This window comes from Carettochelys insculpta, chromosome 19 (genome assembly GCF_033958435.1).
Source record: "Carettochelys insculpta isolate YL-2023 chromosome 19, ASM3395843v1, whole genome shotgun sequence".
NCBI lineage: Eukaryota > Metazoa > Chordata > Testudines > Carettochelyidae > Carettochelys > Carettochelys insculpta.
Window position 1 is genome coordinate 942,911 of NC_134155.1, and position 27,140 is coordinate 970,050.

At 45.6% G+C, this 27,140-nt stretch overlaps 2 protein-coding genes across 7 annotated transcripts; one reads left to right on the forward strand and one right to left on the reverse strand.

The window, feature by feature from the left end:
- Window positions 1–167: 167 nt before the first annotated feature.
- On the reverse strand, window positions 168–27,106 carry SMYD4 (SET and MYND domain containing 4). Of its 5 annotated transcripts, none has more exons than XM_075013343.1 (11): window positions 26,764–27,103; window positions 26,546–26,690; window positions 24,371–24,460; window positions 22,461–23,631; window positions 20,466–20,648; window positions 19,802–19,971; window positions 18,532–18,664; window positions 17,726–17,842; window positions 17,224–17,347; window positions 16,271–16,475; window positions 11,303–11,938 (listed from the first exon to the last, which is right to left on the reverse strand). In XM_075013343.1, exons 1-10 carry the CDS (start codon window positions 26,895–26,897, stop codon window positions 16,322–16,324), a joined length of 2,421 nt encoding a protein of 806 aa, XP_074869444.1. In that variant the 5' UTR covers window positions 26,898–27,103; the 3' UTR covers window positions 11,303–11,938; window positions 16,271–16,321. The 5 variants fall into 5 exon arrangements, with proteins under 5 accessions (XP_074869445.1, XP_074869444.1, XP_074869447.1 ...); XM_075013346.1 differs by lacking the exons at window positions 11,303–11,938; window positions 26,764–27,103 and adding exons at window positions 24,606–24,682; window positions 25,356–25,551 and having other exon boundaries at window positions 16,316–16,475; window positions 26,546–26,679; XM_075013345.1 differs by lacking the exon at window positions 11,303–11,938 and having other exon boundaries at window positions 16,451–16,475; window positions 17,224–17,342; window positions 26,764–27,106.
- SERPINF1 (serpin family F member 1) lies at window positions 5,966–15,576 on the forward strand. Of its 2 annotated transcripts, XM_075013348.1 has the most exons (9): window positions 5,966–6,432; window positions 7,377–7,487; window positions 10,246–10,331; window positions 10,843–11,044; window positions 11,134–11,289; window positions 12,744–12,947; window positions 14,049–14,191; window positions 14,969–15,179; window positions 15,316–15,576. In XM_075013348.1, the coding sequence occupies exons 3-9, from the start codon at window positions 10,254–10,256 to the stop codon at window positions 15,573–15,575; spliced, it is 1,254 nt and encodes a 417-aa protein (XP_074869449.1). In that variant the 5' UTR covers window positions 5,966–6,432; window positions 7,377–7,487; window positions 10,246–10,253; the 3' UTR covers window position 15,576. The 2 variants fall into 2 exon arrangements, with proteins under 2 accessions (XP_074869449.1, XP_074869451.1); XM_075013350.1 differs by lacking the exon at window positions 5,966–6,432 and having other exon boundaries at window positions 7,369–7,487.
- Window positions 27,107–27,140: the final 34 nt, after the last annotated feature.

The window sequence follows — 27,140 nt, forward strand, 5'->3', positions numbered from 1 at the left end:
AGCAGACACAGGAGGAAAAGCAACCCCACCATAGCAACTTAAGCTGTTACGTTAGCCTGGCTAGTTTTGGTGTTTCTGTAGCAATTAACAGCGACCACTATGAGACCTGTTAACTCAAGTATCTGCATGCAGACACCACACAGACATGCAGGAGTGGCAAGGTTGGCCCAAGGTGTTTTGGGGTCGTAGGTGAACTATGACTTTGGCACCCCACCTTATATATAGTGAAAAAGAAGAAGAAATTTACCTTTATTTGCTTGACATTTGAAATGAACAATGTAAGTAATTAAAAAACCCCTGATTTTTCTACTTCTCATGAATCCTAACATAATTATACTGTGTAGGGTAAACTGCCCAGGGCTTTACTATTACTTTAACACTAATAGTCCACAAAAAAGTGATTATGATTCTCCTTTTACAATCTTCTTAAAAACTCTTACCAAATTTTTCAAGTCCAATACAATAGCTGATACTTTCATTTACAAGAGATAACATTATTTTTTCTCTTTAAATAGAGAAAAAATTCACTTCAGTTTGGTGCCCCTTAAAGCCTGGCACCTGGGTGACTGCCTAATTTGCCTATATGGTCTGGCTGGTAGAATTTAGTGGGTTTTGATTTTGCATGGCAGTAGCTAAAGAACCAATCACCTGTCCAACAGCTTCCCTGGTTCTGAGCAGATCTTCCTGGGCCACAGCCAGAGAGTAAGCTACCTGCTGGAATCTCTATCACTGGCTGGCCTGCACTTTCTATTGAGATTGGAGGGAGGGGAACCGACTTACTGACCATAAACTTCAGGGACACAAGAAACTTTTTCAAAGAAAGCAACTGGCTCAAACATGCAATTACCAATGGACAACACATATGATTTACAAACTTCTAGTCTAAGGGGAGACCAGCTAAGAATAACTTCCATCCCTGTTACCCAAAGAATGACATTTACTGGACAAGAACAGGGTATAATTACTCTACTGTGTGATTAACAAGTAAACCAACAGAAAAATCCAACTCTGTTACCAGGGCCATCAGGAAACTTTTCAGATTGCTTTGCTTTCATAATAATTGTCTTAGAGCTGCTGGCCAATGCCTTAGTTACGTACAGGCCTTGGCTCCTGAAATCTCCTCCCCAATTCACACCTTGCTGTATTCCATTCTATCCAAAATACCGAGCTAAAGTCATCTTCCTTTCAGAGCATTACCTTCCAGCTCCCCTTGTGTAGAATGCAATGTCTTCTTCCTCTTCAAAGCCCTGAACATCTCAGTTCTTACTTCCTCCTACTCTCTTTCACTCTGCTAGTTCCCACCTGTTTTTTGTCCCCTCTTCACTTCTTCACATTGTTCCATGAGGCAATGGCTAGCTCCTGCTGTGCTGGGTATAAGGCACAATGAACTTCTTATATCCAACAAATAATTGCTTAGATCAACAGGGCTTCGTGATGGACAGGGACTACAGAAATGTAAAGTATTTTTAATAGTCAGGCTCTTGACTTCTCACCACAACACAATGTTCATGCTTTCTAAAATTCACACATCTTGGTAATGACCCTTATTCTGGTAAAGCAACATTCCATCATAATTGTAAGGCCATAAGGGATGACTGTAAACTTCTTGTCCCCAATGTATGACACAGATCATAAGATTTAATTGAATTAATTCCTGTTTGAACTACAGAAGATCTTCAGAAAAAAAAAACCTTGATTTTAAAAAAAGTCCTGTGATAGAGAATTTCCCAAGTCCTCTAGTAAGCTGTTCCAAAGGTCAGTGACCCCCACTGTGAAATGTGCACCTTATTTCCAGGCTGAATTTGTCAAGTTTCAACTTCAAGCCACTGAATCCTGCTATAACTTTGCCTGCTAGATTGAAGAGCTTTCTGTGATGAGATGAAGCACTGAAATCCCCTTAGATTTGTGTCCCTCCCTGGTGAGCTGATCATGCCACTGACTCCCACATACATGCTCTGAGGGGCTCTCTACCACCCTGTCCTGCTGGGCCAGATCCTCTGGTTTCCCACAGCCAAACCACAGTATTGGGGTTACTGCCTTCCTGCGGAGCAACACAGACACTGAACTAGTTCAGCTTCAGAGATGCTTAGCACTCAGGAAACCAACCCCCAAATGGGACCATATTAGTGGTAATGGGAGAGTGGGGGTGGGCATCTGTTTAGAATGATAAACAGAGTCATATGTCATATTTCTAACCTCACGTATATGATATACGCACAGAAACAGGCTCACCAGTTTCAGCAGACAGTAGCTGTGAAATTGATCTCTTACATATCCTGTGTTACATAAAGCATCTTTGAGTCATGCACATTCATAGCCTGTAATGGGGTTCAATGTCCCCAAGGACTGCCCCCCATCCACAGCCAGGAGTGGCTCTCACTCAGTAGGTAGAACAGGAAGTTTTGGTTGGGCCCAACAGGTAGTGGTCAATGGCTCAATATCTGGATGGCGGTCTGTTTCAAGCAGAGTGCCGCAAGGCTTGGTTCTGGGGCCGGTGTTATTCAACATCTTTATTAATGACATAGATGAAGGACTGGATTGCACGCTCAGCAAGTTTGCGGATGACACAAAACTAGGGGGAGAGGTAGATATGTTGGAGGGTAGAGAGAGAATCCAGAGGGACCTGGATAAATTGGAGGACTGGGCCAAAAGAAATCTGATGCGGTTCAATAAGGAGAAGTGTAGAGTCCTGCACCTGGGGCGGAAGAATCCCAAACATTGTTACAGGCTGGGGACTGACTGGCTCAGCAGCAGTACGATGGAAAGGGACCTAGGGGTTATGGTGGATGAAAGGCTGGATATGAGTAAACAGTGTGCCCTTGTAGCCAAGAAGGCTAACGGCATACTAGGGTGCATTAGGAGAAGCGTTTCGAGCAGATCTAGAGAAGTAATTATTCCTCTTTATTCGGCACTGGTGAGGCCATGTCTGGAATATTGTGTCTGGTTTTGGGCCCCCCCAGTATAAAAGGGATGTGGATTTGCTGGAGCAGGTTCAGCGAAGAGCAACAAAAATGATTAAAGGGCTGGAGCACAAGACCTATAAGGATAGGTTGAGGGATTTGGGCTTGTTTAGTTTACAGAAGAGAAGACTTGGAGGTGATTTAATAGCAGCCTTCAACTTCCTGAAGGGGAGCTCTAAACAGGAGGGTGAGAAACTGTTCTCAGTGGTGTCAGATGGAAGAACAAGGAGTAATGGTCTGAAGTTGAAGAGGGAGAGGTGTAGGTTAGATATTAGGAAAAACTACTTCACCAGGTGGGTGGTGAAGCATTGGGATGTGCTGCCTAGAGAGGTGGTGGATTCTCCAGCCCTTCTCCACCCATTTTTAAGTCCCAGATGGACAAGGTCCTGGCTGGGATGACTTAGTGGGGGTTGATCCTGCTTGAAGCAGGGGGCTGGACTAGATGACCTCCTGATGTCCCTTCCAGCCCTGTGATTCTGTGAAGTTTATTAGTTGACAGAGATACAGCATAATGCAGAGATGTCAGTACAGCAGGCAGACACAGTCACTCCAATTCATCTGCGGGAGAGTAGGCCCAAGGGGTGTCCCACCTAGGGACTAGCCCCTTCTCTTTCTCTCTCTTCTCAGCACAGGCTCACTGCCTTCCAACTTCCCCCCTACCTTCTAACTGATGCCTCTGATTCAAACCAGCTGGGCTCCTCCCCGCTCTTTATTCAGGGACAGAGGTGTTACCTGCCAGCTTAAGGTTACTGACAACAGGGGGTCATACCCAGCTGGTATGAGCTGCTCAGCCTGTCACTCACACATGCAGCCCCCACTACATCACATAGCCATAAGCCAATTTTCATAAAGCCTGGGTGAGACCCCATATCATCCTCTATTATCAAATGTCTGTTCCCCAATGAAGGTACAGGGGCACTACCCTGAAAAACAAGTGAATGTGAAGCCGTCACTAAACTCGTATTTCTTTATAACTGTCATATTTGAAATGTTACTGAATTTCTTCCCTATAGCAAAGCCACACGAATATCAAGCATACATAATGTCCATGACATAAAGCCTGATGAAGTTCAGAAAGCATATGCCCTATTTTAAATAAAATAATCCACTCAAATGCAAATAAAATGTCCACATGGATTTGTACTAGTTTAACTATATTTGTTTAAACTCAGAAGTTTAGTTAAACTGAGGGAACTCTCCACATAGAAAAGGACTAATTGATCGAGATAAAGGTAAAGAAGTGTGTTGACACAGCCTTTGCCTGGTTTAAAGTCCTATTGTAGAGCATTTTAGAACAAATCATACACATTAAGAAGGGGAAGTGGAGAAAAACATCAATTGGTAATCTCCTAACACCAGCAATGTACCACTTTAAAGACTAACAAAATGATTTATTCAGTGAAGAGCTTTTGTGGGACAGACCCACTTCTTCAGATCAATTTCATTTCCAATACAGACTGACATTTATAAGTACAAAGACCAAAAAAAAAAAAAATGCAATAACAACTGCTACAGGACTTCTTGTTGTTTTTATTAAAAACTGACAAATCAAATCAAAATAACCTTAAACAAATCCTCACCAGCCACTACAAATCACAAACCAGTGGCTCTAGGCCTGGAACCAGCCCCTGCAACGGTCCTCACTGCCAGCTCTGCTCACGTATCTACACCAGTGACATCATCATAGGACCTAACATTAACCACACCATCAGGGGCTCCTTTACTTGCACACCTACTCATATAACATATGCCATCCTGTGCCAGCAATGCCCCACTGCAACTTACATTGGCCAAACTGGACAGTCTCTACGTACAAGAACAAATGAACATAAATCAAACATCAGGAACGGTGATGTACAGAAGCCTGTGGGGGAACACTTCAATCTCCCTGGACACTCAGTAGCAGATTTAAGGGTGGCAGTCCTGAAACAAAGAAATTTCAAAAATCAAATAGAGAGAGAAATCTCAGAGTTGCAATTTATTTGCAAATTTGACTTCATTAACCAAGGATTAAACAGAGACTGGGAGTGGCTCGCAGTTTACAAAGGCAGCTTCTCTGCCCTGGGTGTTAATATCTCCCCATTAGCCTCTGACAAAGACTCACATCCCCTATTTGATCTGACTTGTTTTTTTCCTCTTTTGATAAGCACTATTGATACTGGGCCATTTCCACTTTGCTGAATAGACCTTGTTAGCTCTGGCCCTCCCTTTTACTGGGACCCCATTCTTTAAATACCCCTCTGAAATCACGCTCCCCACACATGCATCTGATGAAGCGAGTCTTTGCCCACGAAAGTTTATGCTCCAAAATATCTGTTAGTCTATAAGGTGCCACAAGACTTCTTGTTGAAATCAAATAAGATAGAAGGAAGAGGGTGAGAGGTGGGGGGGGATGTTAATTGTCTTGTCTGAGATAATTAAGAGCATCAAAGGAAGGGAAGCAGGCCTTGTAATGTGTGAGGTAGTTGATGTTTCTGTCCATACCACGTGTTAATGTGTTGAATTTGAATAAGTACTCTAATCTGTTGTTAAATTCTCTATCTGCCAGGACACAAATTCTCAGGTCTTTAACAGAATGGCCCACTCCATTGAAGTGTTCACTGGTTCACAGCTGCCTTTACTACACTTTCAGCAGACATACAGTTTGCAGCAATGGTCAGATGACCAGATTATCCTGTCCAGTGTTCCCTCAGTTTTTTTCCATTTATGAGGGGGAATAAATTTTGTTATGTGCATCACCAGTAGAAACACATGCTGCCCTCTGAGAGTGGCTCTGGACACTCTGCTAATCAACTGGGCAACACCTGAAACTCCCCTGGGCAGCCATGCAAGTGCTCAGCTTACAGGGAACATTGGTCCCATCCCATCTCTCATTCACTGAACATATTAGGTAATCCTAGTTAACACTGTCTCTGCAATTTTGCTAGAGCCATGTCCCGAGTCCCTTTGCCTTAGCTGCTTTAAACCAGTATTTGGATCCTGCTGCTGACTCAAGGTTCTTGCTAAGTTAAATATTAAAGTTGTGGCTATATTAATGATGCTACTGCAGCTTGTACACTGAGTTCACCAAGCACCTGATAACGTAGGGAAGGAATGGTCCCATTGTACAGACAGGGGAGCCAGGGTACTGGAGATCGTGGCAGAGAACAGAAGCTGGAGAACTTGGTTCTTATGTCTTGTGCTTTCACCACTGACTTCTTCTCAAATAACGGACATTTGCTTTGGAGGGTTAAAGTGAAGTGCAGGGATAAAGCCATCACAATGCAGTGACACTCACAGGACCAAAAAATGAGGGCAGATCACTTTAAGAGAGCCCTGGGACATGTAACCTGAAGCTTGCTGAAGGCTGGGCTTGGAGGCAGTCTGCTGGCAGGCAGCAAAGAAAGCAGATGTGGCTGTTATAAACTCCATGCTCTCCAGACTCTCATCCAGAGTGGTAACACAAGATAGCATTGACTGAAAGGAGACCAAGGTAAGGAGCAACTCACCCTGCATCCATCCCCACTGGCCACAGCTAGTAGCAATGGGAATACCTGAATCAATGGGAAGGGTACAAGAATAAGCAAGGGGGCCTCTCATGCTGGGTCTGGGATTGATTGTCCTTGCTGTAGTATGGCCTGCGGAGTGAAGAAACCCTCCAAGAGTACAGGAATAGGCTGCAGATGGGGGGCTCTCACAGGATGCTTGGGGGCCAGATGGTGTTGGGGCTCCTTCCGGAGGGCCTGAGGGCCATTGATGAGCAGAGAGTTACAATTCTGCATCAGCTAGCACTTGTATTGCAGCTAGATGTTTTTTCTTTGAAATAGAAATGGAGCGTAGCAGAAAATGGAGTCAGACACTCTCAGTGAAGTGCACTGCGATACCCCCCATCAGGGAGAAACAGCCCTCAAAGGTGTTGACACTGCAAAATCTCACACTCAAATGTGCTTAATGGTAGTTGGAGAATTTTGTGATTCTTTCTCCTGGGAGTGGTTTTATTTCATTGCTGAAGAGATGCAGGGATAGGACAATTCACACTCTGGACAGATTTTCTCAGCATTTTTCCCCAGCCTGTTCATTCTGAGTCCAATATCACAGTCGGCATACTCTAGACCTCTTCCATTTTTTTTTCCAAACCCACAACTCTAGGTTTTAAAGTTATGCTAGGAACCACCCAGCTCTGCTGTCCAACAAGAACTTTTTCTCTCTGCAGTTTTTGGCTGTACATCATAATTGCACAAATCTCATCCAGATGTTCAGGCCTATTTAAGATCAGCAGGGCTTTGCCTTTCTAAAATGGAAATCACTTCTTGGCAAAGCCTGAGAAATATGAGGGTGGTGACAATCTTGGCAAAGAGGATAAAATCTGGAAATGCAATCTCCATTTTCATGCTCCTAGGAACACAGAGCAGAGGATAAGTAAAGCCTCTTTTCCAGGGAAAAGGCCTCACTGTGGAAAACCCACATCTCAAGCCTACCCAGGCCAAGCCTTCCACAGTAAACAGAGGGAGACCCAGGTGAAGGAACTGTTTGCAGCAAGCATCTACCGTGAGTATTCAGCCAGACTCCCTCTGCTCCCATATTCCATGTGAGGCAGTCCTACTCAGAAATCCTCACCACAAGGCTCATTCTCACAGGAACAAAAGTTCCCTGAGTTGTACCACCATCACACCACCTAACATTGCTTTGTTCCAGTACAGTAGCTCTACTCTGTGTGTATTTTCTGCATAAGAAAGAAATCTTATGTGGGTAAGTGTAAGGTAATGCATGTTGGAAAAAATAACCCAAATTACACGTACTACATGATGGGGTCAAATTTAGCTACGACAGATCAGGAAAGGGATCTTGGAGTTATAGTGGATAGTTCTCTGAAGACATCCACGCAGTGTGCAGCGGCAGTTAGTAAGGCAAATAGGATGTTAGGAATTATTAAAAAAGGGATCGATAATAAGACAAAAGATATCATACTTCCCCTATATAAAACTATGGTACGCCCACATCTTGAGTACTGTGTGCAGATGTGGTCTCCTCACCTCAAAAAAGATATATTGGCATTAGAAAAGGTTCAGAAAAGGGCAACTAAGATGATTAGGGGCTTGGAACGGGTCCCATAAGGGGGGGACGCTAGAGAGACTGGGACTTTTCAGTTTGGAAAAGAGGCAATTGAGGGGCGATATGATAGAGGTATATAAAATCATGAATGGTGTGGAGAAAGTGACTATAGAAAAATTATTTACCTTTTCCCATAATACAAGAACTAGGGGACACCAAATGAAATTGATGGGTAGTAGGTTCAAAACTAATAAAAGGAAATTTTTCTTCACACAGCGCACAGTCAACCTGTGGAACTCCTTGCCCGAGGAGGCTGTGAAGGCCAGGACTCTATTAGGGTTTAAAAAAGAGCTTGATAAATTTTTGCAGGTTAGGTCCATAAATGGCTATTAGCCAGGGATAAAGTATGGTGCCCCTAGCCTTCAGAACAGGGGCAAGAGATGGATGGCAGGAGATAAATCACTTGATCATTGTCTTCTGTTCTCCTTCTCTGGGGCACCTGGCATTGGCCACCATCGGCAGATGGGATGCTGTGCTGGATGGACCTTTGGTCTGACCCAGTATGGCCATTCTTATGTTCTTATGTAAATCCAGAATATGGCTCTCCTGGGAGGATGGTGTCTAAGTGTGCATAGATGCACAGAGAGAATCCCTGGGTCTTGTGAAATTGGACTATATATCCAGTTTCGTATCTGCTGTAAACAGAAACAATGCTACAGAGGAAACTTTTGGCAGGGGTGCTGTAGGGGCACCTTGTGTCTCCTCCAGCAAAGCTGCTGCCATGAGGAGGCGGGACAAAGGGAGCTAGTTTTCTCCTGTAGGGAAATCCTCTGCTAATTGCAGTCATTGTGGACACGTGGCTTCAAGAATATGTAATTGTACCAACAGCCATGTTTGCTTAACAGCTGCTTTTAATCTGAAACATGTGCAGGCTCCTACTCCTCTGGATCACAGGGTTTGGTTAAAACAAGTTCCTTTCCTTTAATTTCTGGAATTTCTATAAACGCTGCTTTCACCTAGCCCCTATGGCATCTGACTTCAGGGTCATGGCATACCTGCAGCAGCCCTGATTCACCTAGGATGAAAGTTTGAGTAACTCTACCCTTTGGACCAGACACATCATCATACAGAATCCACCCATGCAGGTTAACATTTGATTTCTGAAAAAGAACATAAGAATGGCCATACTGGGTCAGACCAAAGGTCCATCGAGCCCAGCATCCCATCTGCCGACGGTGGCCAATGCCAGGTGCCCCAGAGAAGGAGAACAGAAGACAATGATCAAGTGATTTATCTCCTGCCATCCATCTCCTGCCCTTGTTCTGAAGGCTAGGGCACCATACTTTATCCCTGGCTAATAGCCATTTATGGACCTAACCTGCAAAAATTTATCAAGCTCTTTTTTAAACCCTAATAGAGTCCTGGCCTTCACAGCCTCCTCGGGCAAGGAGTTCCACAGGTTGACTGTGCGCTGTGTGAAGAAAAATTTCCTTTACTGGCTCTAGGAAGCTTGTTTTTGTCTTTCCTAATATGAATCTATGAGCCCAGTCCTGTCCTTTACTGCCTCTGCTTTAGCTGCTACCCCATAGTTCGTGCTTAGGGTGAGGAAGAGCCTGCACAACTTCCTCTGAAGCCCATCAGTGTTACTATTGAATCAGCTACTGATCCAGAATGGTAGTAATGTGCTTGTGCAGGCAGTAATGTAACCCTCTAAGGGTATAGCTACTCAGGTAGCAAGAGGGAGGCTAGGAATTTAAATGTGGGGCTGGACAGTGGTTGCACTGCATGTTCAGGACATCATCAAACAGCCAGTTTACTAGCTTTTATTACATCCAGTGTTAACTGTTGTACTTGCTAGTTTTGTACAGACACTGAATGTATGGGATGTAAAGTTGCAAGAGACTTTTGTGCATTGATCTGATCTAGTGCCTTTCTGGGCTTTGGAGTCTGGTATTTGTCTGAGAGCCAGTATGATGTGCATTATGTCTATACCTGCTTTTGGGCACAGGCGTACCTTGCCCATGGGTTCACAAACAGGTATGCCACAATCTCAAGTGCTCAAAGAAGCTGAACCAGCTGAAGTAACCACAGGCTGAGGATTTGCCACTGATCAGCTATGCACACCAGACCCTGCTGCAGGCAGGTGCTAGATGCACAAGCAGCTCCTACTAGGTGAAGAGGACAGACCAGCTGAACCCAATAACTAGGCCCATGACTAAGGTATACATAGCTCTATTGTGTTCTTCCCTTCCAGGTTCCATCATGCAAACTCTGATCATTCTCCTGTGGCTAGGACTCCTAGCAAACCCCAGCAGATCTCAGGATTTGGCTACTGAGCAGGTGAGAGAGAGAGAGAGAGAGAGAAACTTGGAGCGTAAGACTTCCAAAGTTACATATTAAAGCACCATCGTCAAGAGCTGCCAAGGACAACCTGCAATGAAATGAGTAGAGCCCTGTAAATCTGCAGATATGGATGTAGATAGCCATAGCTCATTTTTGCAGATATGGATGCAGATACAAATTTTGTATCTAAACCCCTGCAAATCTGTGGCTCATTTTTGTGGATGCAGATATACAAAGTTTGTATCCATGCAGGGCCATAGAAATGAGAAAGGCAAGTCCTGGTCTCCTTAGGTAAAAGCATGATAGACTCTCTCGTAGATAGAGGAAGGAGTGGGTTCTATTCCTAGCTCTGCCTATATGGTGTGGCCCTCGGTTTTCCCAGATGTAACATAAGGTCAGCAGTTCCCCAGTTCACACAGAGAAATCTGTAAAGCACTTTGTGAACAGTTCTCTGGATATCAAGACTGCTCCTGAAGTAGCAGTTCTTTAAGTTTCTTGTACCTGCAAGGACGCTGGTGTTCCTGAAGGAGGCAATGCAGAAGAAACTGAGGAGGAAGATCCCTTCTATAAGAGCCCTGTGAACAAACTTGCAGCTGCAGTCTCCAACTTTGGCTATGACCTATATCGCCAGCAATCAAGCAAAACTCCAGCTGCCAATGTGTTACTGTCTCCCTTCAGTGTGGCTACTGCTCTTTCTGGTCTCTTACTAGGTGAGTCTCCACCTCTTCCTCCTCCTCCTCCTCCTCAAACTGTTGCATGGCTGGAAGAGGCCTCATGCTCCTTTATTTATGATTGACAGGTGCTGGAGAGCGAACAGAGCACTTGATTTCTCGTGCTCTCTTCTATGACCTGCTTAACAAGGCTGAGGTCCACAACACCTACAAAGAGCTGCTGGCCAGCATCACTGCACCTGCAAAGGGCCTAAGAAGTGCCACCCGCATTGTTGTGGAGAGAAGTAAAAACCTCTCTTAGCCTACCTAAGCAAATCTTGTCTGTCCCTGAGCAGCACTCAGTAAAGCAGAATGGATGGGTAACAGTTACAGGTGACTTCAGTTATGGGATACAGCTGTGTCTGGGGCCTGAGCAGCTCCTTCTACTTTATGCTGACTGCACTATGCAGTAACAATGTTGGCAGTCCTTACATAAAGCTTGAAAAATGTTTATTAAAATTAAATAAGTGCCAACAGGGCACTTGGCAACAGAGCAGTGGCATAGAAAGGACCCCAGAAGAACTTGTTTTGATAATTTTCTCTCTTCTCTAAGCTTCACCACAGCTGTTCCTACCACACAGGAGCTAGCTGATGTGTTTTCAATTCCAGATCCAGTAAACTCTTTCATACCTGGCATTCTATCACCTGGAACTCAAACAACTGGCATTTTAACCATAAGTAAATTTTAATTATGTACAGAGGAGAGGGATAGCTCAGTGGTTAGAGCACTGGCCTTCTAAACCCAGGCTTGTGAGCTTAATCAAAGAGGGGTGCCTTTCAAGGATCTGGGGCAGGTTAGATTTAAAAAAAGAAAACATTGGTGAGGGATGGTGATAGGTCCTGGTTTGAGTGTAGGGAACTGGACTCTATGACTTCTTGAGGTCCCTTCCAGTTCTATGAGATGAAAGTAAATACAGTATAAGTTTACAGTGTACAATACTACTATTGGTAAATAAAATACTTCACATGCATTTTTGTTTAATATCTAATCTTAGTGTTAGGCATTGCTAGGTATACCAGTCTATTATCCAGAATATTTGAATATCCAGACCTGGGGCTGCTGGATATGAAAGCATTTACTATAGTTTGATTACATGTTTTGCTTTACAGTAGTGACCAGCCCAGTCTGAAAGACAGATCACATACCCTTCTGTCAGTTAAAAGGCCATATATCACTCCACTCTAGCCATCTAGATAAGAACGGTACAATCTTCCACTTCCCCCAGTCCACCTGTTGGTGCAGGGAAGATCTAAACTCCTTAATAAGTTGCAGTCATAAAAAGGAGCATAAGGACAGGGCTCATAGTGGCAGCTAGGAAAGGGGCTTTAGTTTCCCATCTTTACCCATCAGTTTAGTTTTGCCAGACTCGAGCAGACAGACTGACTGTTATACCCATTCCCCACACAGCTCTAGTCAGGCCATCAAGGACCAGGAGCGTTCAACCTTTTTTCGTCAGGGGTCTCATGGCAATATTTTACATGTTCTGGGGGCAGGCCGTGTGTTGGACACCCCTGGTCTAGGCATTGTCCATATCGATGGTTGTGATACACAGGCATTAAGAAGACTCAGGCTTGCACATCTCTAAGCATTTCAGAAAAGGGCATGTGTTGCTCGCTGCCATCATATGTACCTTGTTCCCTTGAGATTTCATCTCTGATAATGGAAGCAGGTTGTAGTAATTATCTTTCTGCCCCTCAGAAATGAGAATAAAAATGGGGTTTGTGAGCCAGCTGGAGAAGTCCTACCGAGCACGGCCCAAGGTGCTGACTGGCAATACCCCCTCAGACCTTCGGGACATCAACAACTGGGTGCAACAGCAGACCAAGGGGAAGATTGTCAAATTCCTGAAGGAGATACCTACTGGGATCAGCATCTTCCTAATTGGGGCAGCTTATTTCAAAGGTGGGAACTTTCTGTTCCTCATGGTGTGTCACCTAACTGTATACCAGAAAACTTGGGATAGAAGTTCTCATTCTGGCCAGGGTATGTTGGAGGCAGGAGGAAAATTCTTCCAACACATGGTTACAGATTTTTCTATTGTGGGGAACCTCCAGCCTGGACACCGCTCATCATTAGCTGCTGGTGTGCAACTAGCAGGGGGGTTTACCTGAGCATCTGCAGGCACAGCCTCTGGCAGCTTCCATTGGCTGCTGTTTGTGGTTTCCTCTCAATGGGAGCTGCAGAAAGCATTGGTCAACCCTGTCAAATCATGGGCTGAGGTTTCCTACCCCTACTCTACTGTGAGTTTAGTAATGGAAGTGGGACAGAAGCCTCATAACCATGGAAAATTCTCCCAAGAGGAGGGAGTCACTACTCACAGGAAGTAAAGTCTAGACCCGCTTTGCAAGAAGAGATCAGTGAAGGAGGAAAAGACAATATCACATGCAATGGAAGGAGACTCATCCAGAGATCAAATGGGATCATGGCTACCCCAACACCCCTCTCCATGAACGTACGGAGAGATTGGGGAGTTGTTCTAAGGAATCTGGGAATCAAGTATTTACATTACAAGAGTAACTATTGGCCTAGCTAGTCTCAGAGCCTTATTATGCACAGTTCTCTCCTAACACTGGGATGCAAACAGTCCCTGGCCTAGAGATCTTACAGTTCAAAACAATGAGCAAAACAACTAAGGACATATAGAGATTAGCACTACCACTTGTACATATGCATACAAAGTATAAAATAGTCATATAATTACATAAATATTAGCTCTCTCCAGGGGCTCCTCCAGTCAACCAGCATGTGCTGGCTGACTTCAAGTCCAATCTGGCCAAATTGCAGATGGGATGGAAGGGTCTAGACACCCAACAGTAACCATAAGACCAAGTTGCAAATTATAGCTGATCCCAGTTACGAACGTCCTCTATCATCCTGTCTATTAATCCTCTAAAGCAGGGCTATGTTGTGTATGAAACCACAGTACCATTGCACTGATTACACACTCAAGTCATAGCTTTTTCCCATTAGTTCTGAACTTTCCTAACTTATTTTTAAAACCAGGACAGTGGGGGACCAAGTTTGATCCTACGAAGACTGCACAGCAGAACTTCCACCTGGATGAAGAAAGATCTGTGATGGTGCCTATGATGTCGGATCCCAAAGCCATACTGCGATATGGCTTTGACTCAGAACTCGACTGCAAGGTCAGGTGAAGGACTGAGCAAAAAGAAAAATTGGCCTGCCCTTGTGCAAAATAACCTGGGCCTAGACTAGGGAAAGATCCATCTTCACTCACTAGCTTCCCCATACAAGAGGGTGAGTTCTGTGCCCCCACCAAACTCTTCTAACTCTTATGCTTACATTTTACACCATTTATGCCTACAAAGATTTTACACTTAGCATTTGCTCAGAGAAATCTATCACTGCAATCATATGGCAAAACAACTTGGGCTTCAAGTAGCATAAAGGCTTTTCCAGTCTGTAGAGGCATCCCCAGCTAGGAGAAAACAATAGGTCTCAGAGAAGGAAAGTGGCAAGTTATTCACTTTGTTAATGTAGCTCCCTCCTTCTGATAGAAAAGGGAAAGTGCTGCTTCAGGTAACTCATTAAGGCTTTTCCTTAATGGCTGGAAAAGTAGCTAGTGAGCTAGGCAGGGCTGACCTTGGGTCTGACTCCCAGAACCAGGGACTTTGCACAGAATCAGGATGGGGTAGACGTTCTATCTGAGAATCCCTCAGAATCTATACAGAATTGTAGTATTGCTGGGATGAAAAGAAAGATGCTGCATACTGCATTCCCCTTAAACAGCAGAAGACTGTGCCACAGAGAGACAAGGAGGACTTGTGCTACAACAGGAAAGCAGGGTGAGAAGGAAGAACCTGGTCAGCAGAGCCAGCCAATGTTCAGTAACCACAGACAGCACTGGGAGGGTCTGCTAGTGTGTGTAGATAACCTGTTGTATTTCATTATTACCCTTCCAGATTGCCGAGCTGCCACTGACAGGTGGTGTCAGTGCCATGTTCTTCCTGCCACAGAAGGTGACACAGAACATGACACTGATTGAGGAGAGTCTCACCTCAGAATTTGTCCATGACGTAGACAAAGAGTTGAAGACCATCCATGCTGTGCTAAGCATGCCCAGGCTGAAGCTGAGCTCTGAGGACGCCCTTAGCAATACACTGCAGGAGATGAGTATGTACAATGGGCCCTATGTCTCCTCCTCTCTGCAGCACTAGGAGCACTGCCCCAATCAGCTACACTGTCTACTTACCCTCCCAGAAGGTCCCTTCTTCCAACCTAACGGACTCTTCTTCCTCCTTTCTTATAGGGCTCCAGTCACTCTTCACATCGCCCGATTTCAGCAAGATCTCTCTCAAATCCACCAAGCTCTCTCACGTGCAACACAAGGCAGTCCTGGAACTAAATGAAGATGGAGCAGCATCTACACCAAACCCTGCAGAGAATGCTGCTCGCCTGACCTTCCCCCTTGACTATCATCTGGACAGGCCTTTCCTTTTTGTGCTACGGGATGACTCCACAGGAACCCTCCTCTTTATTGGCAAAGTCCTGGATCCCAGGAGCACTTAGCACCCTTGACAGGAGCCTGCAATGTTTAGAGTCCTCCAGAAAGGCTGGGTAACTGGAAGGGATGCTGGCTCCCTGCTCTGTTGCATGGTCCAACTCACAAATGTTATGCCTACATGCTGCAATAAAAGAGCTTTTGTCACTAACATCTCAAAGTGCTGCAACGTTCTCCCTCATAACACAGGCCCTGGTCCTGTTTGCTCTCAGTAGCTCCGTATCTGTTTCCCAGAATTTCTGACATCACCATGTGTCCGCTCTAGTAAACCCCACCATTCTGGCCCAGGTTCTATTGCATCCCTTTCATCTTGCAGCTCTGAAAGTGTGCCTGCCTCATTCCAGCCCCATGTTTCATATTTGCAGGAATAAGTGTGCTGAATGGCATCCAAGTACTTCAGTTTTTTTAAAGCAAACAGAGGTGGGAACATGGGGTGGGGAACTGTATGCATACAGGCAACATACAGGGAAGAAACACAACTTCAGAAAAACACCTGAAAGGCTCCCAAATCCTTCTGTAAAAAGCACGGTAAGGAATTCTGCAGCAACATTCATCTCGGTAAGAGAGCCCTTCTGTCAGTATCACACTGGTATCCCTCTACCATTTAAGCAGTGATCAGCGTCATTCCCTAGCCCTCCCCAGGGATGCTTTTGAGCTCACACAGCTTGCAGCCAGGCCTTCTTATGCATGGCTGCCCTACCACCTGGAGCTCAGCTTCCTGGGCAGAGTTCAGCACTGCAGGTTCCTTTGTTAGTCACTCAAATCTGTGAAGAGGGCTTCTGGGCAGCTCCAGCAGACAGGTTCTCATCTCCTGCAGTTCCCGGACTTGCACGTTGTGTGGGCCACAGTACACAGACAAAACCTCCTCTGCTCTTTGAATTGTGTACAGAGCTTCAGACACTGCGAACCTGAAGTACAGAGGGTAGGAGTGCAAGAAAGATTTAGGGCACAGAACTTCCCCCAGCACATCTGATGAAGCCATTCATTCAGCGTTGTTCATCCTTTCCCCCCATTTTTCACCTAAGCCAGGACAGCAGAAGCACGTCTTCCTTCTTTCGTGCCACATCCCATCAATACCAGGAAAAAGAATGAGTTCAGCCAATGGCTCTATGACTCCTCCTCTCCGCAGCCACATTGCCTTATTGTCACTCTTGCCCAGATGGGAGACAGTTAAACCAGAAATACTAATAAGAAAGTGACCCATAAGAAAAAGAATCTGCTGGCCAACGTTTAGAGAAAGTGTCTGGAGTTCTGTCACTTTGAAAGGAAGAATCAGCAGCACTGTAGTGCTGGTGCCTGAACACTCCATAGTTCCTGGGATGCCAGAGAAGTAGTAAAAGGAAAGTGGGCAATAGGACAGGAGTGGGACAGAAGAATGGCTCAGAAGAATGCCAAAAATGTACACAAGAGGATTGTGCAGCCCCAAGCCAATGGAAGGAAACTTGCACTTAATCCAAATATTTTATAGTCTCCATCTTGTCCTGGATAAAAGGCAGACGCTTCCCCTTTGCCAAAAAATCCAGGAGTCCTGGAAGACATCTTGCAAAGGGACAAATATACCAAGGACTTCTCCATCTCAGAGAGACAAAGCACACGGACTAAAGAAGCAAAGAGATGTAACATGAAGGGTGACATTGCAGAAATGAGGATTTTTACCCATTAAAGAGGACTTGTGCCAGTTTGAAGAGTTCATGACCCACTTCCACACTGGATGGCCCATAGCAAGCTTCCACAATTTGAATGCTGCACCGGAGGTGCTCAGCAGCTTCAGGCCACTTTCCTTGCAAAAGAAAGAACAGATTATTATAGCTTCCTTTCCATAGCCTCTGTCACGCAAAGAACTCAAAGGCTTTTACAACCTTAATGAACTAGGCCTCAAAGCTTTTCTGGGAGATAACAGAAGTGTTACCATCATTGCACAGAATGAGTAACTGAGACACCCAGTCACAGAGCCTCATCCTGTTGGTCAGGAATACAGCTTATGGATAAAATTAGATTCCTAAGACGACTCAGCTGTGTCATACTTAGTGGGCTGCAGTAAAAGAAGGGAAGCAAAAAAAGGAACTCACCAGACAGGGAATCTCCTTGTATGAACATTAGACTCTATAGGCCAATCACATGAAAACAATCCCAAAAAGAGGACAGGAAGACAGCTTACCAAGCATGGCACAACCTTGTGCCAGATGGTCCTCAATCTCACCCACCAACATATGTCCTGCAGACAGGAAGTTTTCAGCCTCCCTCCGGCATCTCAGCAGCAGCTCAACAGCCTGATCTGCAAATCAAGGAAAGAAAAGCATTTCACTGTAATACACAAATCCTTTCCAGGTACCAATTGCGATCTAGCTGTGATCTGCAAAGTGACATCAGGTCCAGTTCTATTCCCCTGCCAGCCTTGAGATGTTTACCCTAGACTTTATACGCTGTTCTTGCAGAATTAGCTGCTTCACCTTTTCTATTTCAGTCTGAAGCTTGCTAACTTAATGCAGTGTCACTTGGGGCAGGGGCCTTCTGGTATACAGGGTCTGGGCCAGTGTTCCCTATAAGCTGAGCGCTTGTGCAGCCACCCAAAAAAATTCAGGTGCTGCCCAGCTGATTAGCAGGGTACCCACAGCCACCCCCCGTATTTCTGTTGGTGGTACACATATTGTACACATGCCTTGGTGTACAATAAAATTTATTCCACAGATGGACAGAAGAAACACTGGTCTTGGTACCTGAACCATAAATATTTCCTTCAATTCCCTCCTATTCCAGCAGAGCAAACATTTGGTTTATCTCCCAGTGTAATCAACAGCATAAACAGCCTACCACTTGTGCTCCCAAGGATTCCAGTTTCATTTCAGCAATACGTAAATGCTTGAGTAGAACTGCCACCTGATGGTTGGGACCAGGATCTCATTATGAAAATGTATTTGTGTAATGAACTGAACATGGTTCAAGACAGATGGCTAGTTCTCTTACTAGGCTGGCTGTCTTTGAGAAGTCCAACTGCTGTTCTAACTTGCAAGTGAAGGTCCCGTAACTGGCGCAGGAGGCAATCCCTGCCAACCAACAGTGTACAAACACCACTGGAACAACGGAGCAAGTCTTCCCCCTGTGAAAGTCACAGAACTGTAGTGATCTCAAGAGGCTTTCTGCACTGAAGGAAGGACTAAGTTACCTTAAAAAAAAGCCAGCTTAACAATTTCTGCACATGAAAAGCATCATTATGCTGTTTTTCAGACGCATGTTAAACAAAGGGGCCTGTCTATGTGCTGGTGTTATATCTTCAGAGCTCTGGAAGAAAGCTGAAGGAATTGCTCTGGCAACGTCCTAACCTGAGTCCACTTAGGGCATTAGTCACCCCATTAATCTGCATACAAAATACACATTTTCTTCCCTCTTTCTTGAAGACTCATGGCTCAACAGCTGCTTTTCTTCTAAAAGAACGCTTTTCATGGTACTTTTCAATAATAGAGGACACAATCTCTACCCTGAAGAGCTTGTAAGCTAAAGAAAAGGCCAGAACAACAGGAGAAGAGATCATCACAATCAGGCTGGCAGAGGGTTAGGGCAAAAATCATATAATTTTGTGGTTGGCTGAGAAAGAAAAACACATCCTGTTAGATCCTAGAAGGGCAGGCTTTAGTTTATAAAGCTTCTCTGAGAAGTGGGTTTTGTGAAAAAATTACTGAGAGCAAGGGAACAGGGCAGATAATGTCATTAAGGGGTTTCCAAACATTTGGAGGAAAGGGTGTGTGAGAAAGAGGAAACACTACTTGATTGGGAGGGACCCCTGGGCTGTCACAAGCTTTCCCTCTGGATAGGTTGGAGAAGTGCAAGTCACTCTGCCAAGAGGGTTACAAGAGAACAATGAGACCTTCTCTCACTTCTGCTTAATCTCAACAGTGCAGGCCACAGGCTCAGATCCCCACCTTGCACTCACAGGAGAATGCCAAGGCGCTGAGAACACTTACTTTGGCTAACTCTTCAAACGGAGAGCGCTAGGTACCTGGCTCCTGGGGCGAGGGAAACAGTTCCAACCCCTCTGGGCATCGCCGCGCCTCGTCCTCTCCTGGGGATCCGAGGATTCCCTCCGTTCCCGGTATACCCACGGCGAACCCGCCCCTCCCATCCTGGCTGCGCGCCTCTGGCGAGTGCTTCCTTGTCCGCAACGGGTCACCCGCACTGCACGTCTCCCTTCCCCGCTCCCTCTCCCCCCACGCACACCCTTACCCGGTCTCTCGGTTACCTGCATTGAAGCATGGCAGCTAGAACAGCAGAATCTCTCCGTTGTGGCTGCTATGCCTGTGCCATCAGACCCCAACTCATCCAGGCAAGCCTGGCATCGACACTCAAAGAAATACTGACAAAGGAGCAGTTGCCGTCTCTCAGCAACCCCCATTCTGCATTGGTGAGGCCCTATAACAGGATGACAAAGTCATAAAGATAATATGAAAACAGAGGAGATGGGTACCCAGGACAGACTAAAACTTATCCTGCCATTGTTTGAGAGGGCATATATAACCTATGATTTCACTACAGTTTAGGTTTCCCACCTACATCTAAGGCCTGGCAGTGAAACCAATGGGACTGAAGAAAGGTTTGTGTGGCCTAGTGCCTCCATGTTAAGGCTGTGAGCTGTGGGTCTGACAGTCTGAGATGCAGAAGGAAAGTGACTAAGAAAACAAACAGCAGGGGTAGGAGACCGCTCGCAGATGTTATGGATGTGGGGTTACACACACACACACACACACACACACACCACACACACAGAGGGACAGAACAGAGACAAACTACAGATACACATTTGGAAATGCAATGGCTAGGATACTGTAGGGCTTGCAAAGGTGAAAGGTCACTTGTGTACCCAATGTATTCCTGAAAGAGAATGCAAAAGTTAGACTGTCACTTACCATAGCAATGGAAAATCTCTTGTTTTCTTGAAATTGGCTTTGATGCCCTGACCATGGCAGCAATCCCACTGAAAGTCACACTAGTATTGGGGTCGCAAGAATGGTTCATGAGGCTGATGACAGGGAAGAGGGCTGTGGCCAGGCGTACCTGCTCGCTGTTTGAAACTGCACTGTTTCCTTCCTCTAAAGACAACAACACATAAAAGGCCAAATGCATTACCAAATCAGAGCCAGTGACCACTTTGTTTGTATTCCAGGCATTGAAACTGACCATAACAAAACATCAGCGACAAAAAATTAAGGGTGTCCAAATGTAATAAAAGAATACTAACTCAACAAATCTGAAAAGTTGCTATGTTCACATTCTGATCTTGGAGATGGTTTTGAGAAATCATCACCCCATTTGAATACACAGGGAAAGCAAACACTTCCTAAAATACTGAAGATAAGTTCTATTCTTTTTGAATGTTACTAGAATATAATTACCAAGTTTAAATAGTTGGTTTAGCTGCTGTTTAACCAAAATATTTAAAAAAAAAACTTAAAATATGAATTTAGAAATCTCTGCATCCAAATGAGGAGCAGAGTTCCTAAGATCTACTCTGTAGTGACAGAGAGATAGCCATGTTAGTCTGTATTCTATCAAAACAAAAAAGCAGTCATCATCTGAAGAAGTGGGTCTGTCCCATGGAAGCTCATCACCTAATAAATTATTTTGTTAGTCTTTAAAGTGCTACATGACTGCTTTTTTGTTTTGATAAACTGTACTCTATTATTATAGTTGGCAGTATTAGATATCCATCTTTTTACATCAATAGATGTGTTTATTTTTAAGCATTTTCCCCAATTTTTATCAACTTGTGCATGCAAAATTATGGGTAATAAGCAATTTTTTCTATTTATGGTTATTTAAATTTTCACAGTTGTGAGAAATTATGGAGAGCCAGACAATTATTTAATGACAGTTGCCACAGATTCAAAAAGATTAAAGCTTTATTGCTGTTACAACATGAAAATAAAATATCACTAAATCAAACTAATTCTCAAGCAGCATTTTTTTAATATGGACTATTTGTAAATTTTGATTTAAGCATTTTAACTGATTGTGTATACATGATGAAATGGATGTTTACCGATATCTGATGGAAAAAAATCTAATCCTTCCGAGCTTAATTATCTACCAAAACTAGGGAAATCTTGTCTAGATGAACTACTATAAGCTGAGTGCAGAACTGGTTGAAACCGTTCTCAGAGTAGTTATCAGTCTGTTATTGTCAAAGTTGGACCGCATATGCAGTAGTAGGGTCCTACAGTGGTCAGTCCTGGGTTTGGTACTACTCCATATGTTCATGGAACACTTGGATAACGTTGTGGAGAGTTCGGTTACAAAATTTGAACATGACAAGCTGAGAGGAGGTGCAAGTACTCTGGAAGGCAGGATTAGAATTCAAAACAACCTTGACGAATTGGATAACTGCTCTGACTTCAAAATTAAATTCAACGAAGGCAAGTGCAAAGTACTCCATTTAGGAAAAATCAAAATACACTACTACAAAATTTGGAATAACTGACTAGTTTGTAGTATTGTTGAACAGGATCTAGGTGCTACAGTGGATCACATATTGAACGACTCAACAATGTTATGCAGTAGTGAAAGAGATAAATATCTTTCTGAGGCAGTGATGGCCAACCCAGGCTAGTGAGTGTACCACTCCTTTCTCTCAGTGGTCAGCAAGACTGTAACGAAGACAGTCTCCCAAGATAGGGTAGTTTTGCCTTGATGTCCCTTCCAGCCCTACATTTCTATGATTCTATGTTGTACCTACCACTGGGAAAAAATAAGGACGTTTCCATTGTGAAAGAGATTATGAAGTTTTTAGGCCATAAGATACCTACCTAAATATGAGAGCTCTTTAAGAATGCTTATCCATCTGCTACATCCCTCCCACAAGACAATCCAAAAAGGAAGAGAGGAGAGTATAGTTTCCCACTGACCTGACTCCCTGATTATAGTCACTGCTTGCGCATTACATTGCAGCTGTAACATATGCCTCAACATCACTTCTCCAAGAATCTTCAGCTCTGGAGACAATTCAGCAGACGTTTTCTCTTGCACTTGCAGTTTGGACTGGCTCTCACATGACCGCTTACTCAAAATGGTCAAACCTGCTTCTTGAAGTTCCTTGCATATGGCTACTATGCTCAGGCTACAAAGGAACTTGTGTTCAGGGCTGTGCTTTTCAGCATGGGTCAAAAGGTTGAAGACAGCTTGGTAAGAACCCCGGTACTCTCCGTCATCCTCACAACCAGGAATCAGAGGCTCCACTTTCTCAGAGACCCCCTCCATGCCATCTCTGGAATTTTGTGTCTCATCCAGACTCTTACCTCTGGCTTCTGTCTTGTGAAGTTCCTTGTCATATCCATAAAACTGCTTCACTGAGCTGCTAACCACTGCAAATCCAGCCACTAGAACCGTCCTTAAAGCAACATGAGAAAAGACTCCGAGTGTGAGCAGTAGTGCCCCTAATGGGCACTCTATGCTGTGATACTGTTCCCATGCCAGCTGGGCACACTTCTTGCTGCAGTACTTGGCATAGCTACACCCCCTGCAGGGCACTGAAGCCAAGAGCTGCTTCAAGCAGCGGTGACAGTGGAGGTCCCCATTAGTTACCTGAGTATCCCAGGTTGTTTCAGCACTGTCTTGAAGCAAGAGGCTCTTCCCTGGGCTTAGCACACTTACAAAGGCCTCTTCTTTCACCAAGTTCTCTCCTGGCAGAATATCCTTTGTTGCAACCAGGTGACGTCCTCGGCAAGAATCAAATTTCAAGCTCACAGATGAAGATGCACTTGAAATTTTATCATTCTCTTCCCAGAATTCTAAGTCCTTTTGAGTTTTGCTGAGTGCTTCTGGCACGGATACTGGATTATTCTCCTTTTCATGTGCTTTCACTTTCAGCTGACTGATCTTTCTTAGCAGAGCCTGGCGTGTGATACTAGTCAGACTCTCATCCATAGCTATTTTATTCTGTACCTCATTGATGGCTGCTACTGCTTCCTGTAATCTCCCCAGAAGAAGCAAACATTCAGTTTTCCGCAGCAAGATTTTAGGCTGCAGCCTGTCTGGATAGCCCTGAGCTTGAGCCCAGCTAATGTCTTCTAGGCAATCCTGTAAACAAATGTAAAAGGCCTTATAAATTACTCTGAAAAATACCTGAGAGAGATTTTTACTCTTCTGCTACATCTGAGATTGGGCGAATTTCATTTATTTAGAACTGCACTCACTGACTAAGGTTCTGATCCAGGGATTATAGTAAAGGATTATACAGTGCTGACACTTTACAGGTGAGAACATCCCACAGAAAGCAAGTGCAGATACTGCCCAAGGAAGGCACCTGCAGCTTGAAGCACAATTTTAAAATCATATTGGACTACAAACTGTTGTGCTGGTATTTAAATTTTCTTTTCATTAGTATTAATTTGGATTTAAACAAATACAAGAACACCCATACTAGATCGAGTGGACAGGATCTGGATGATATTGCTTGAGTTAGTTGGTGAAACCTCTACTGCAGGGATGTGTAACCTACAGTCCACACCTTGCCTGGATCTGGCCTGTAAGACTGGGGGCTCTCTCCCTACCCCACCAGCCTGCTACAGGGTGAGATGATGCAGCTTGTAGGGTCTGCCTGGCAGGGGTAGGAAGCAGTTTGCATGGCATAGTGGGATTATGCAGTTCAGGTACCTTCAGAAACACATAGCATGCCACTTTTTGAAGCTGGGACATGGCATATAAAATACAGTTGGCAGTGAAGTTTTGCAGCTATTCAATATCACATTCTCTATATTCAGTTTTCAAAGTGAATACCTGCTGCTTTGCCATTGACTGTATCAGATCTAGTACTTACCTCAAAGTGACCCAAGTGAAAGAGGGCTGCAGAGCGATTGGCATAACACAATGGCATTTCTGGGCTGTTGAGTGCTACGTGGGACACTGCCTGCAAAGATCAAAAAATAACCACTTTGAGAGAAAGGGATCGGTGTATGCTGTCTGGGCAGCTTGGTTTCTGACATATGAGATATATGCAGTCAGGGCTGGGAAAGGGAGAGGTTTAAAGAGGGTCTAGAGATTTTCATGATTACCTTGACCTCTTTTATATTTACTCCACATCGTACCAGCTAAGAGGGATCATGTGATTCTTCGATGGATAAAGTGGGGACTACAGAGGAGCACAAAGATAGTATTTCTGTAGATTACTTTGGTGAAACAATTACTGGAATACACTAATCACTGACTTGCATGAGAATTACATTCCTGGGGAACCAGGTGTAATTAGAATTTCATGCAACTGGGAGGTGGTGGATGAGGCCGCCAGCTCCGCCCCCAGAGAGCTATCAGGGCTGGCAGCAATGGGACTGAGGGCTGGCCAGGGTGAAGCACTCTGCGCCCCCTGCTCAGTCCCAGCCCAGCTCCTGGGCCAGCCCCAGCTGCAGGAGGCACAGGAGGCGGCAGCAGCCCTGGTGCCCCCCACTCCCCTGGGCTCTCACACATGCACAGCTGTCACTTCCTCTTCCCCACTGGGAGCCACCCCTGTGCTCTCACCATGAGTAGTGTTGGGGCTGCTCTGCTCCTGCTGGCCGCTGTAGGCTCTGAGCCATTAAAAGTTCTGCAGGGAGGCAGGGGCTGAGAGGTGGCAGGAGTGCTATGTCCACTCAGCAGAGAAAGGCGGCTGGAGCAGGAGGCGGTCCCTGCCCTCCCTCCCACAGGGGGAGCTGGAGCCACCAGTTGGAGCAGGAGGGTCGTAAAGTCCCCTCCAGTGTTTAGGCGCACGCCTTGTCTGCCATGCCCAGCCCTGGTGCTGTAGCCCTGGGTGGCCATGAGGTGGAAATTACCTCCTGAGGAGTCCCAGAGCTGGCCAGCAGCATGTTGTTCATGAGCAGGTCCTGCAGGAGTAAGCGGGGAGACAGGGAAGCAGGGTCCCCGCTCGACTTGAATCACATTAACACAAAAAACATGCAAGTCAATCCGTGCAAGTTGGGTGTCTACTGCATTGTCCTTGTTTTTGATGCTCCTCTTCAAAGAAAAATTCTGATACATTTAAGAAGGTTCAGAAAAGAACTAAATATATATTACTCAAGTTCTGAAAAACCTGTCTTATAGTAAAAGATGATGCAGTCATGGTCTAAGTACTTGTATGAGAACATTTCATTAGGTTTTTTTCTTAGATTAAATTCAGACTTGAAATACATTGCAACATTTTAACAGAGATCAGCCAACCACTGAAACAATCTACCTAAGAATATGGTGCAATCTCCATTACTTTAAACCAAGATTGTATGGCTTTCTAAAGACTCACTGTAGTTCAACCACAAAAATATATTTGATGTAGGAATTACTGGATGAAATTCTAAGGTCTATGTTATGTGGGAGGCCAGATTAGATTATTAGAAAGGCCCTTTCTTTAAAAAAAGGCTATTAATCATAATAATTTCCCCTTCTCTAGCATCTTCCCTCAGCTTTACAAAAACCTGTAAATTAAACCTCAAAACCCTTGTGAAGATGACTTTGTATATATTGAAACTAGAGCCAAACCTGACTGGTGCAGAGCTTTCTCTGACACAGTGGGTCCTTGCCCACAAAAACTTATGCCTCAAAATATGTTAGGCTCTAAGGTGCCACAGGACTTGTGTTTGCAGGATACAGGACTACCCTCGGATACAGAGCTTTCTCAACACCTGTGGAAATCCCTGGGAGCTGAGATGCCTTTGCACCTTTCCAGAACGTGCAGAGAACAACAGTGGAGCAGCCCAAGCACACAGCAGACACAGGCACAGCTTGTGGCCAGGCTGCAATAGAAAGCCGTTTACTAGAGCAGGTGGGACCTACAGAACAGAACCTCTCACACCTCTTCTCCCCACCCAGGCCCAGCCCCGTCTCCTGGGACACATCTGCGGCAATGGCAGAGACCTCGGCATCCCTGGGGCGCCCCAGAGGTCAGCCCCACGACAGGGCAAGAGGGAAACCGAGGCTGGGGCGCCCCCAAGGTGCCATCGCCCCTCGGCGAACAACGCCGTCTTCGCACCTTGGAGTAGAGCCGGGCGGCGGCCGCGTAGTGCTGCCCGCGGAACCTCTCGTTGCCCTGCTGCCGGTAGAAGAGCGCAGCTGCCGCCTCCTTCCCGACGCCGCTGCGGGCAGCCAGGCCGTGCAGGAACGCTCCGTCCGCGGGCCTGCGGGGAGAGCGCGGGTCACGGGCCTGGCCGCGCGGGGCAAGCGACGGCGGGCGCGCGGGCGGCTACTCACCGCCAGAGGGGCAGGCAGAGCGCGAAGGTGTCCCGCAGCGGCGCTGCCCGCGAGAGCTGCTCCTGCAGAGCCGGGCCTAGCGAGGCCCACCTCGCGCGGGCGTACGCCTGCCACTCCGCCGCGGGCAGCTCCATGGCCGCGCCGCCCGCCCGCGCTCAGCGGGGCGAGAGGGGCCGCGACCTGAGCGGAGCCTGTCCCTCTCCGCGGCAGTTCCCGCCACACAGCCCCTGACGCTCGACCACTGCTGGGCTCCCTCGGGCGCCTGGAGACAGCGCGCCCGGCGCAGCTCTCACGCGCCGCAGCCGGCACTCGGTCTCAGTCAGGAGGAGCCAACGGCGACACCCACCCAGCGGCCGGAGGGTACCACTTCCGCCGTG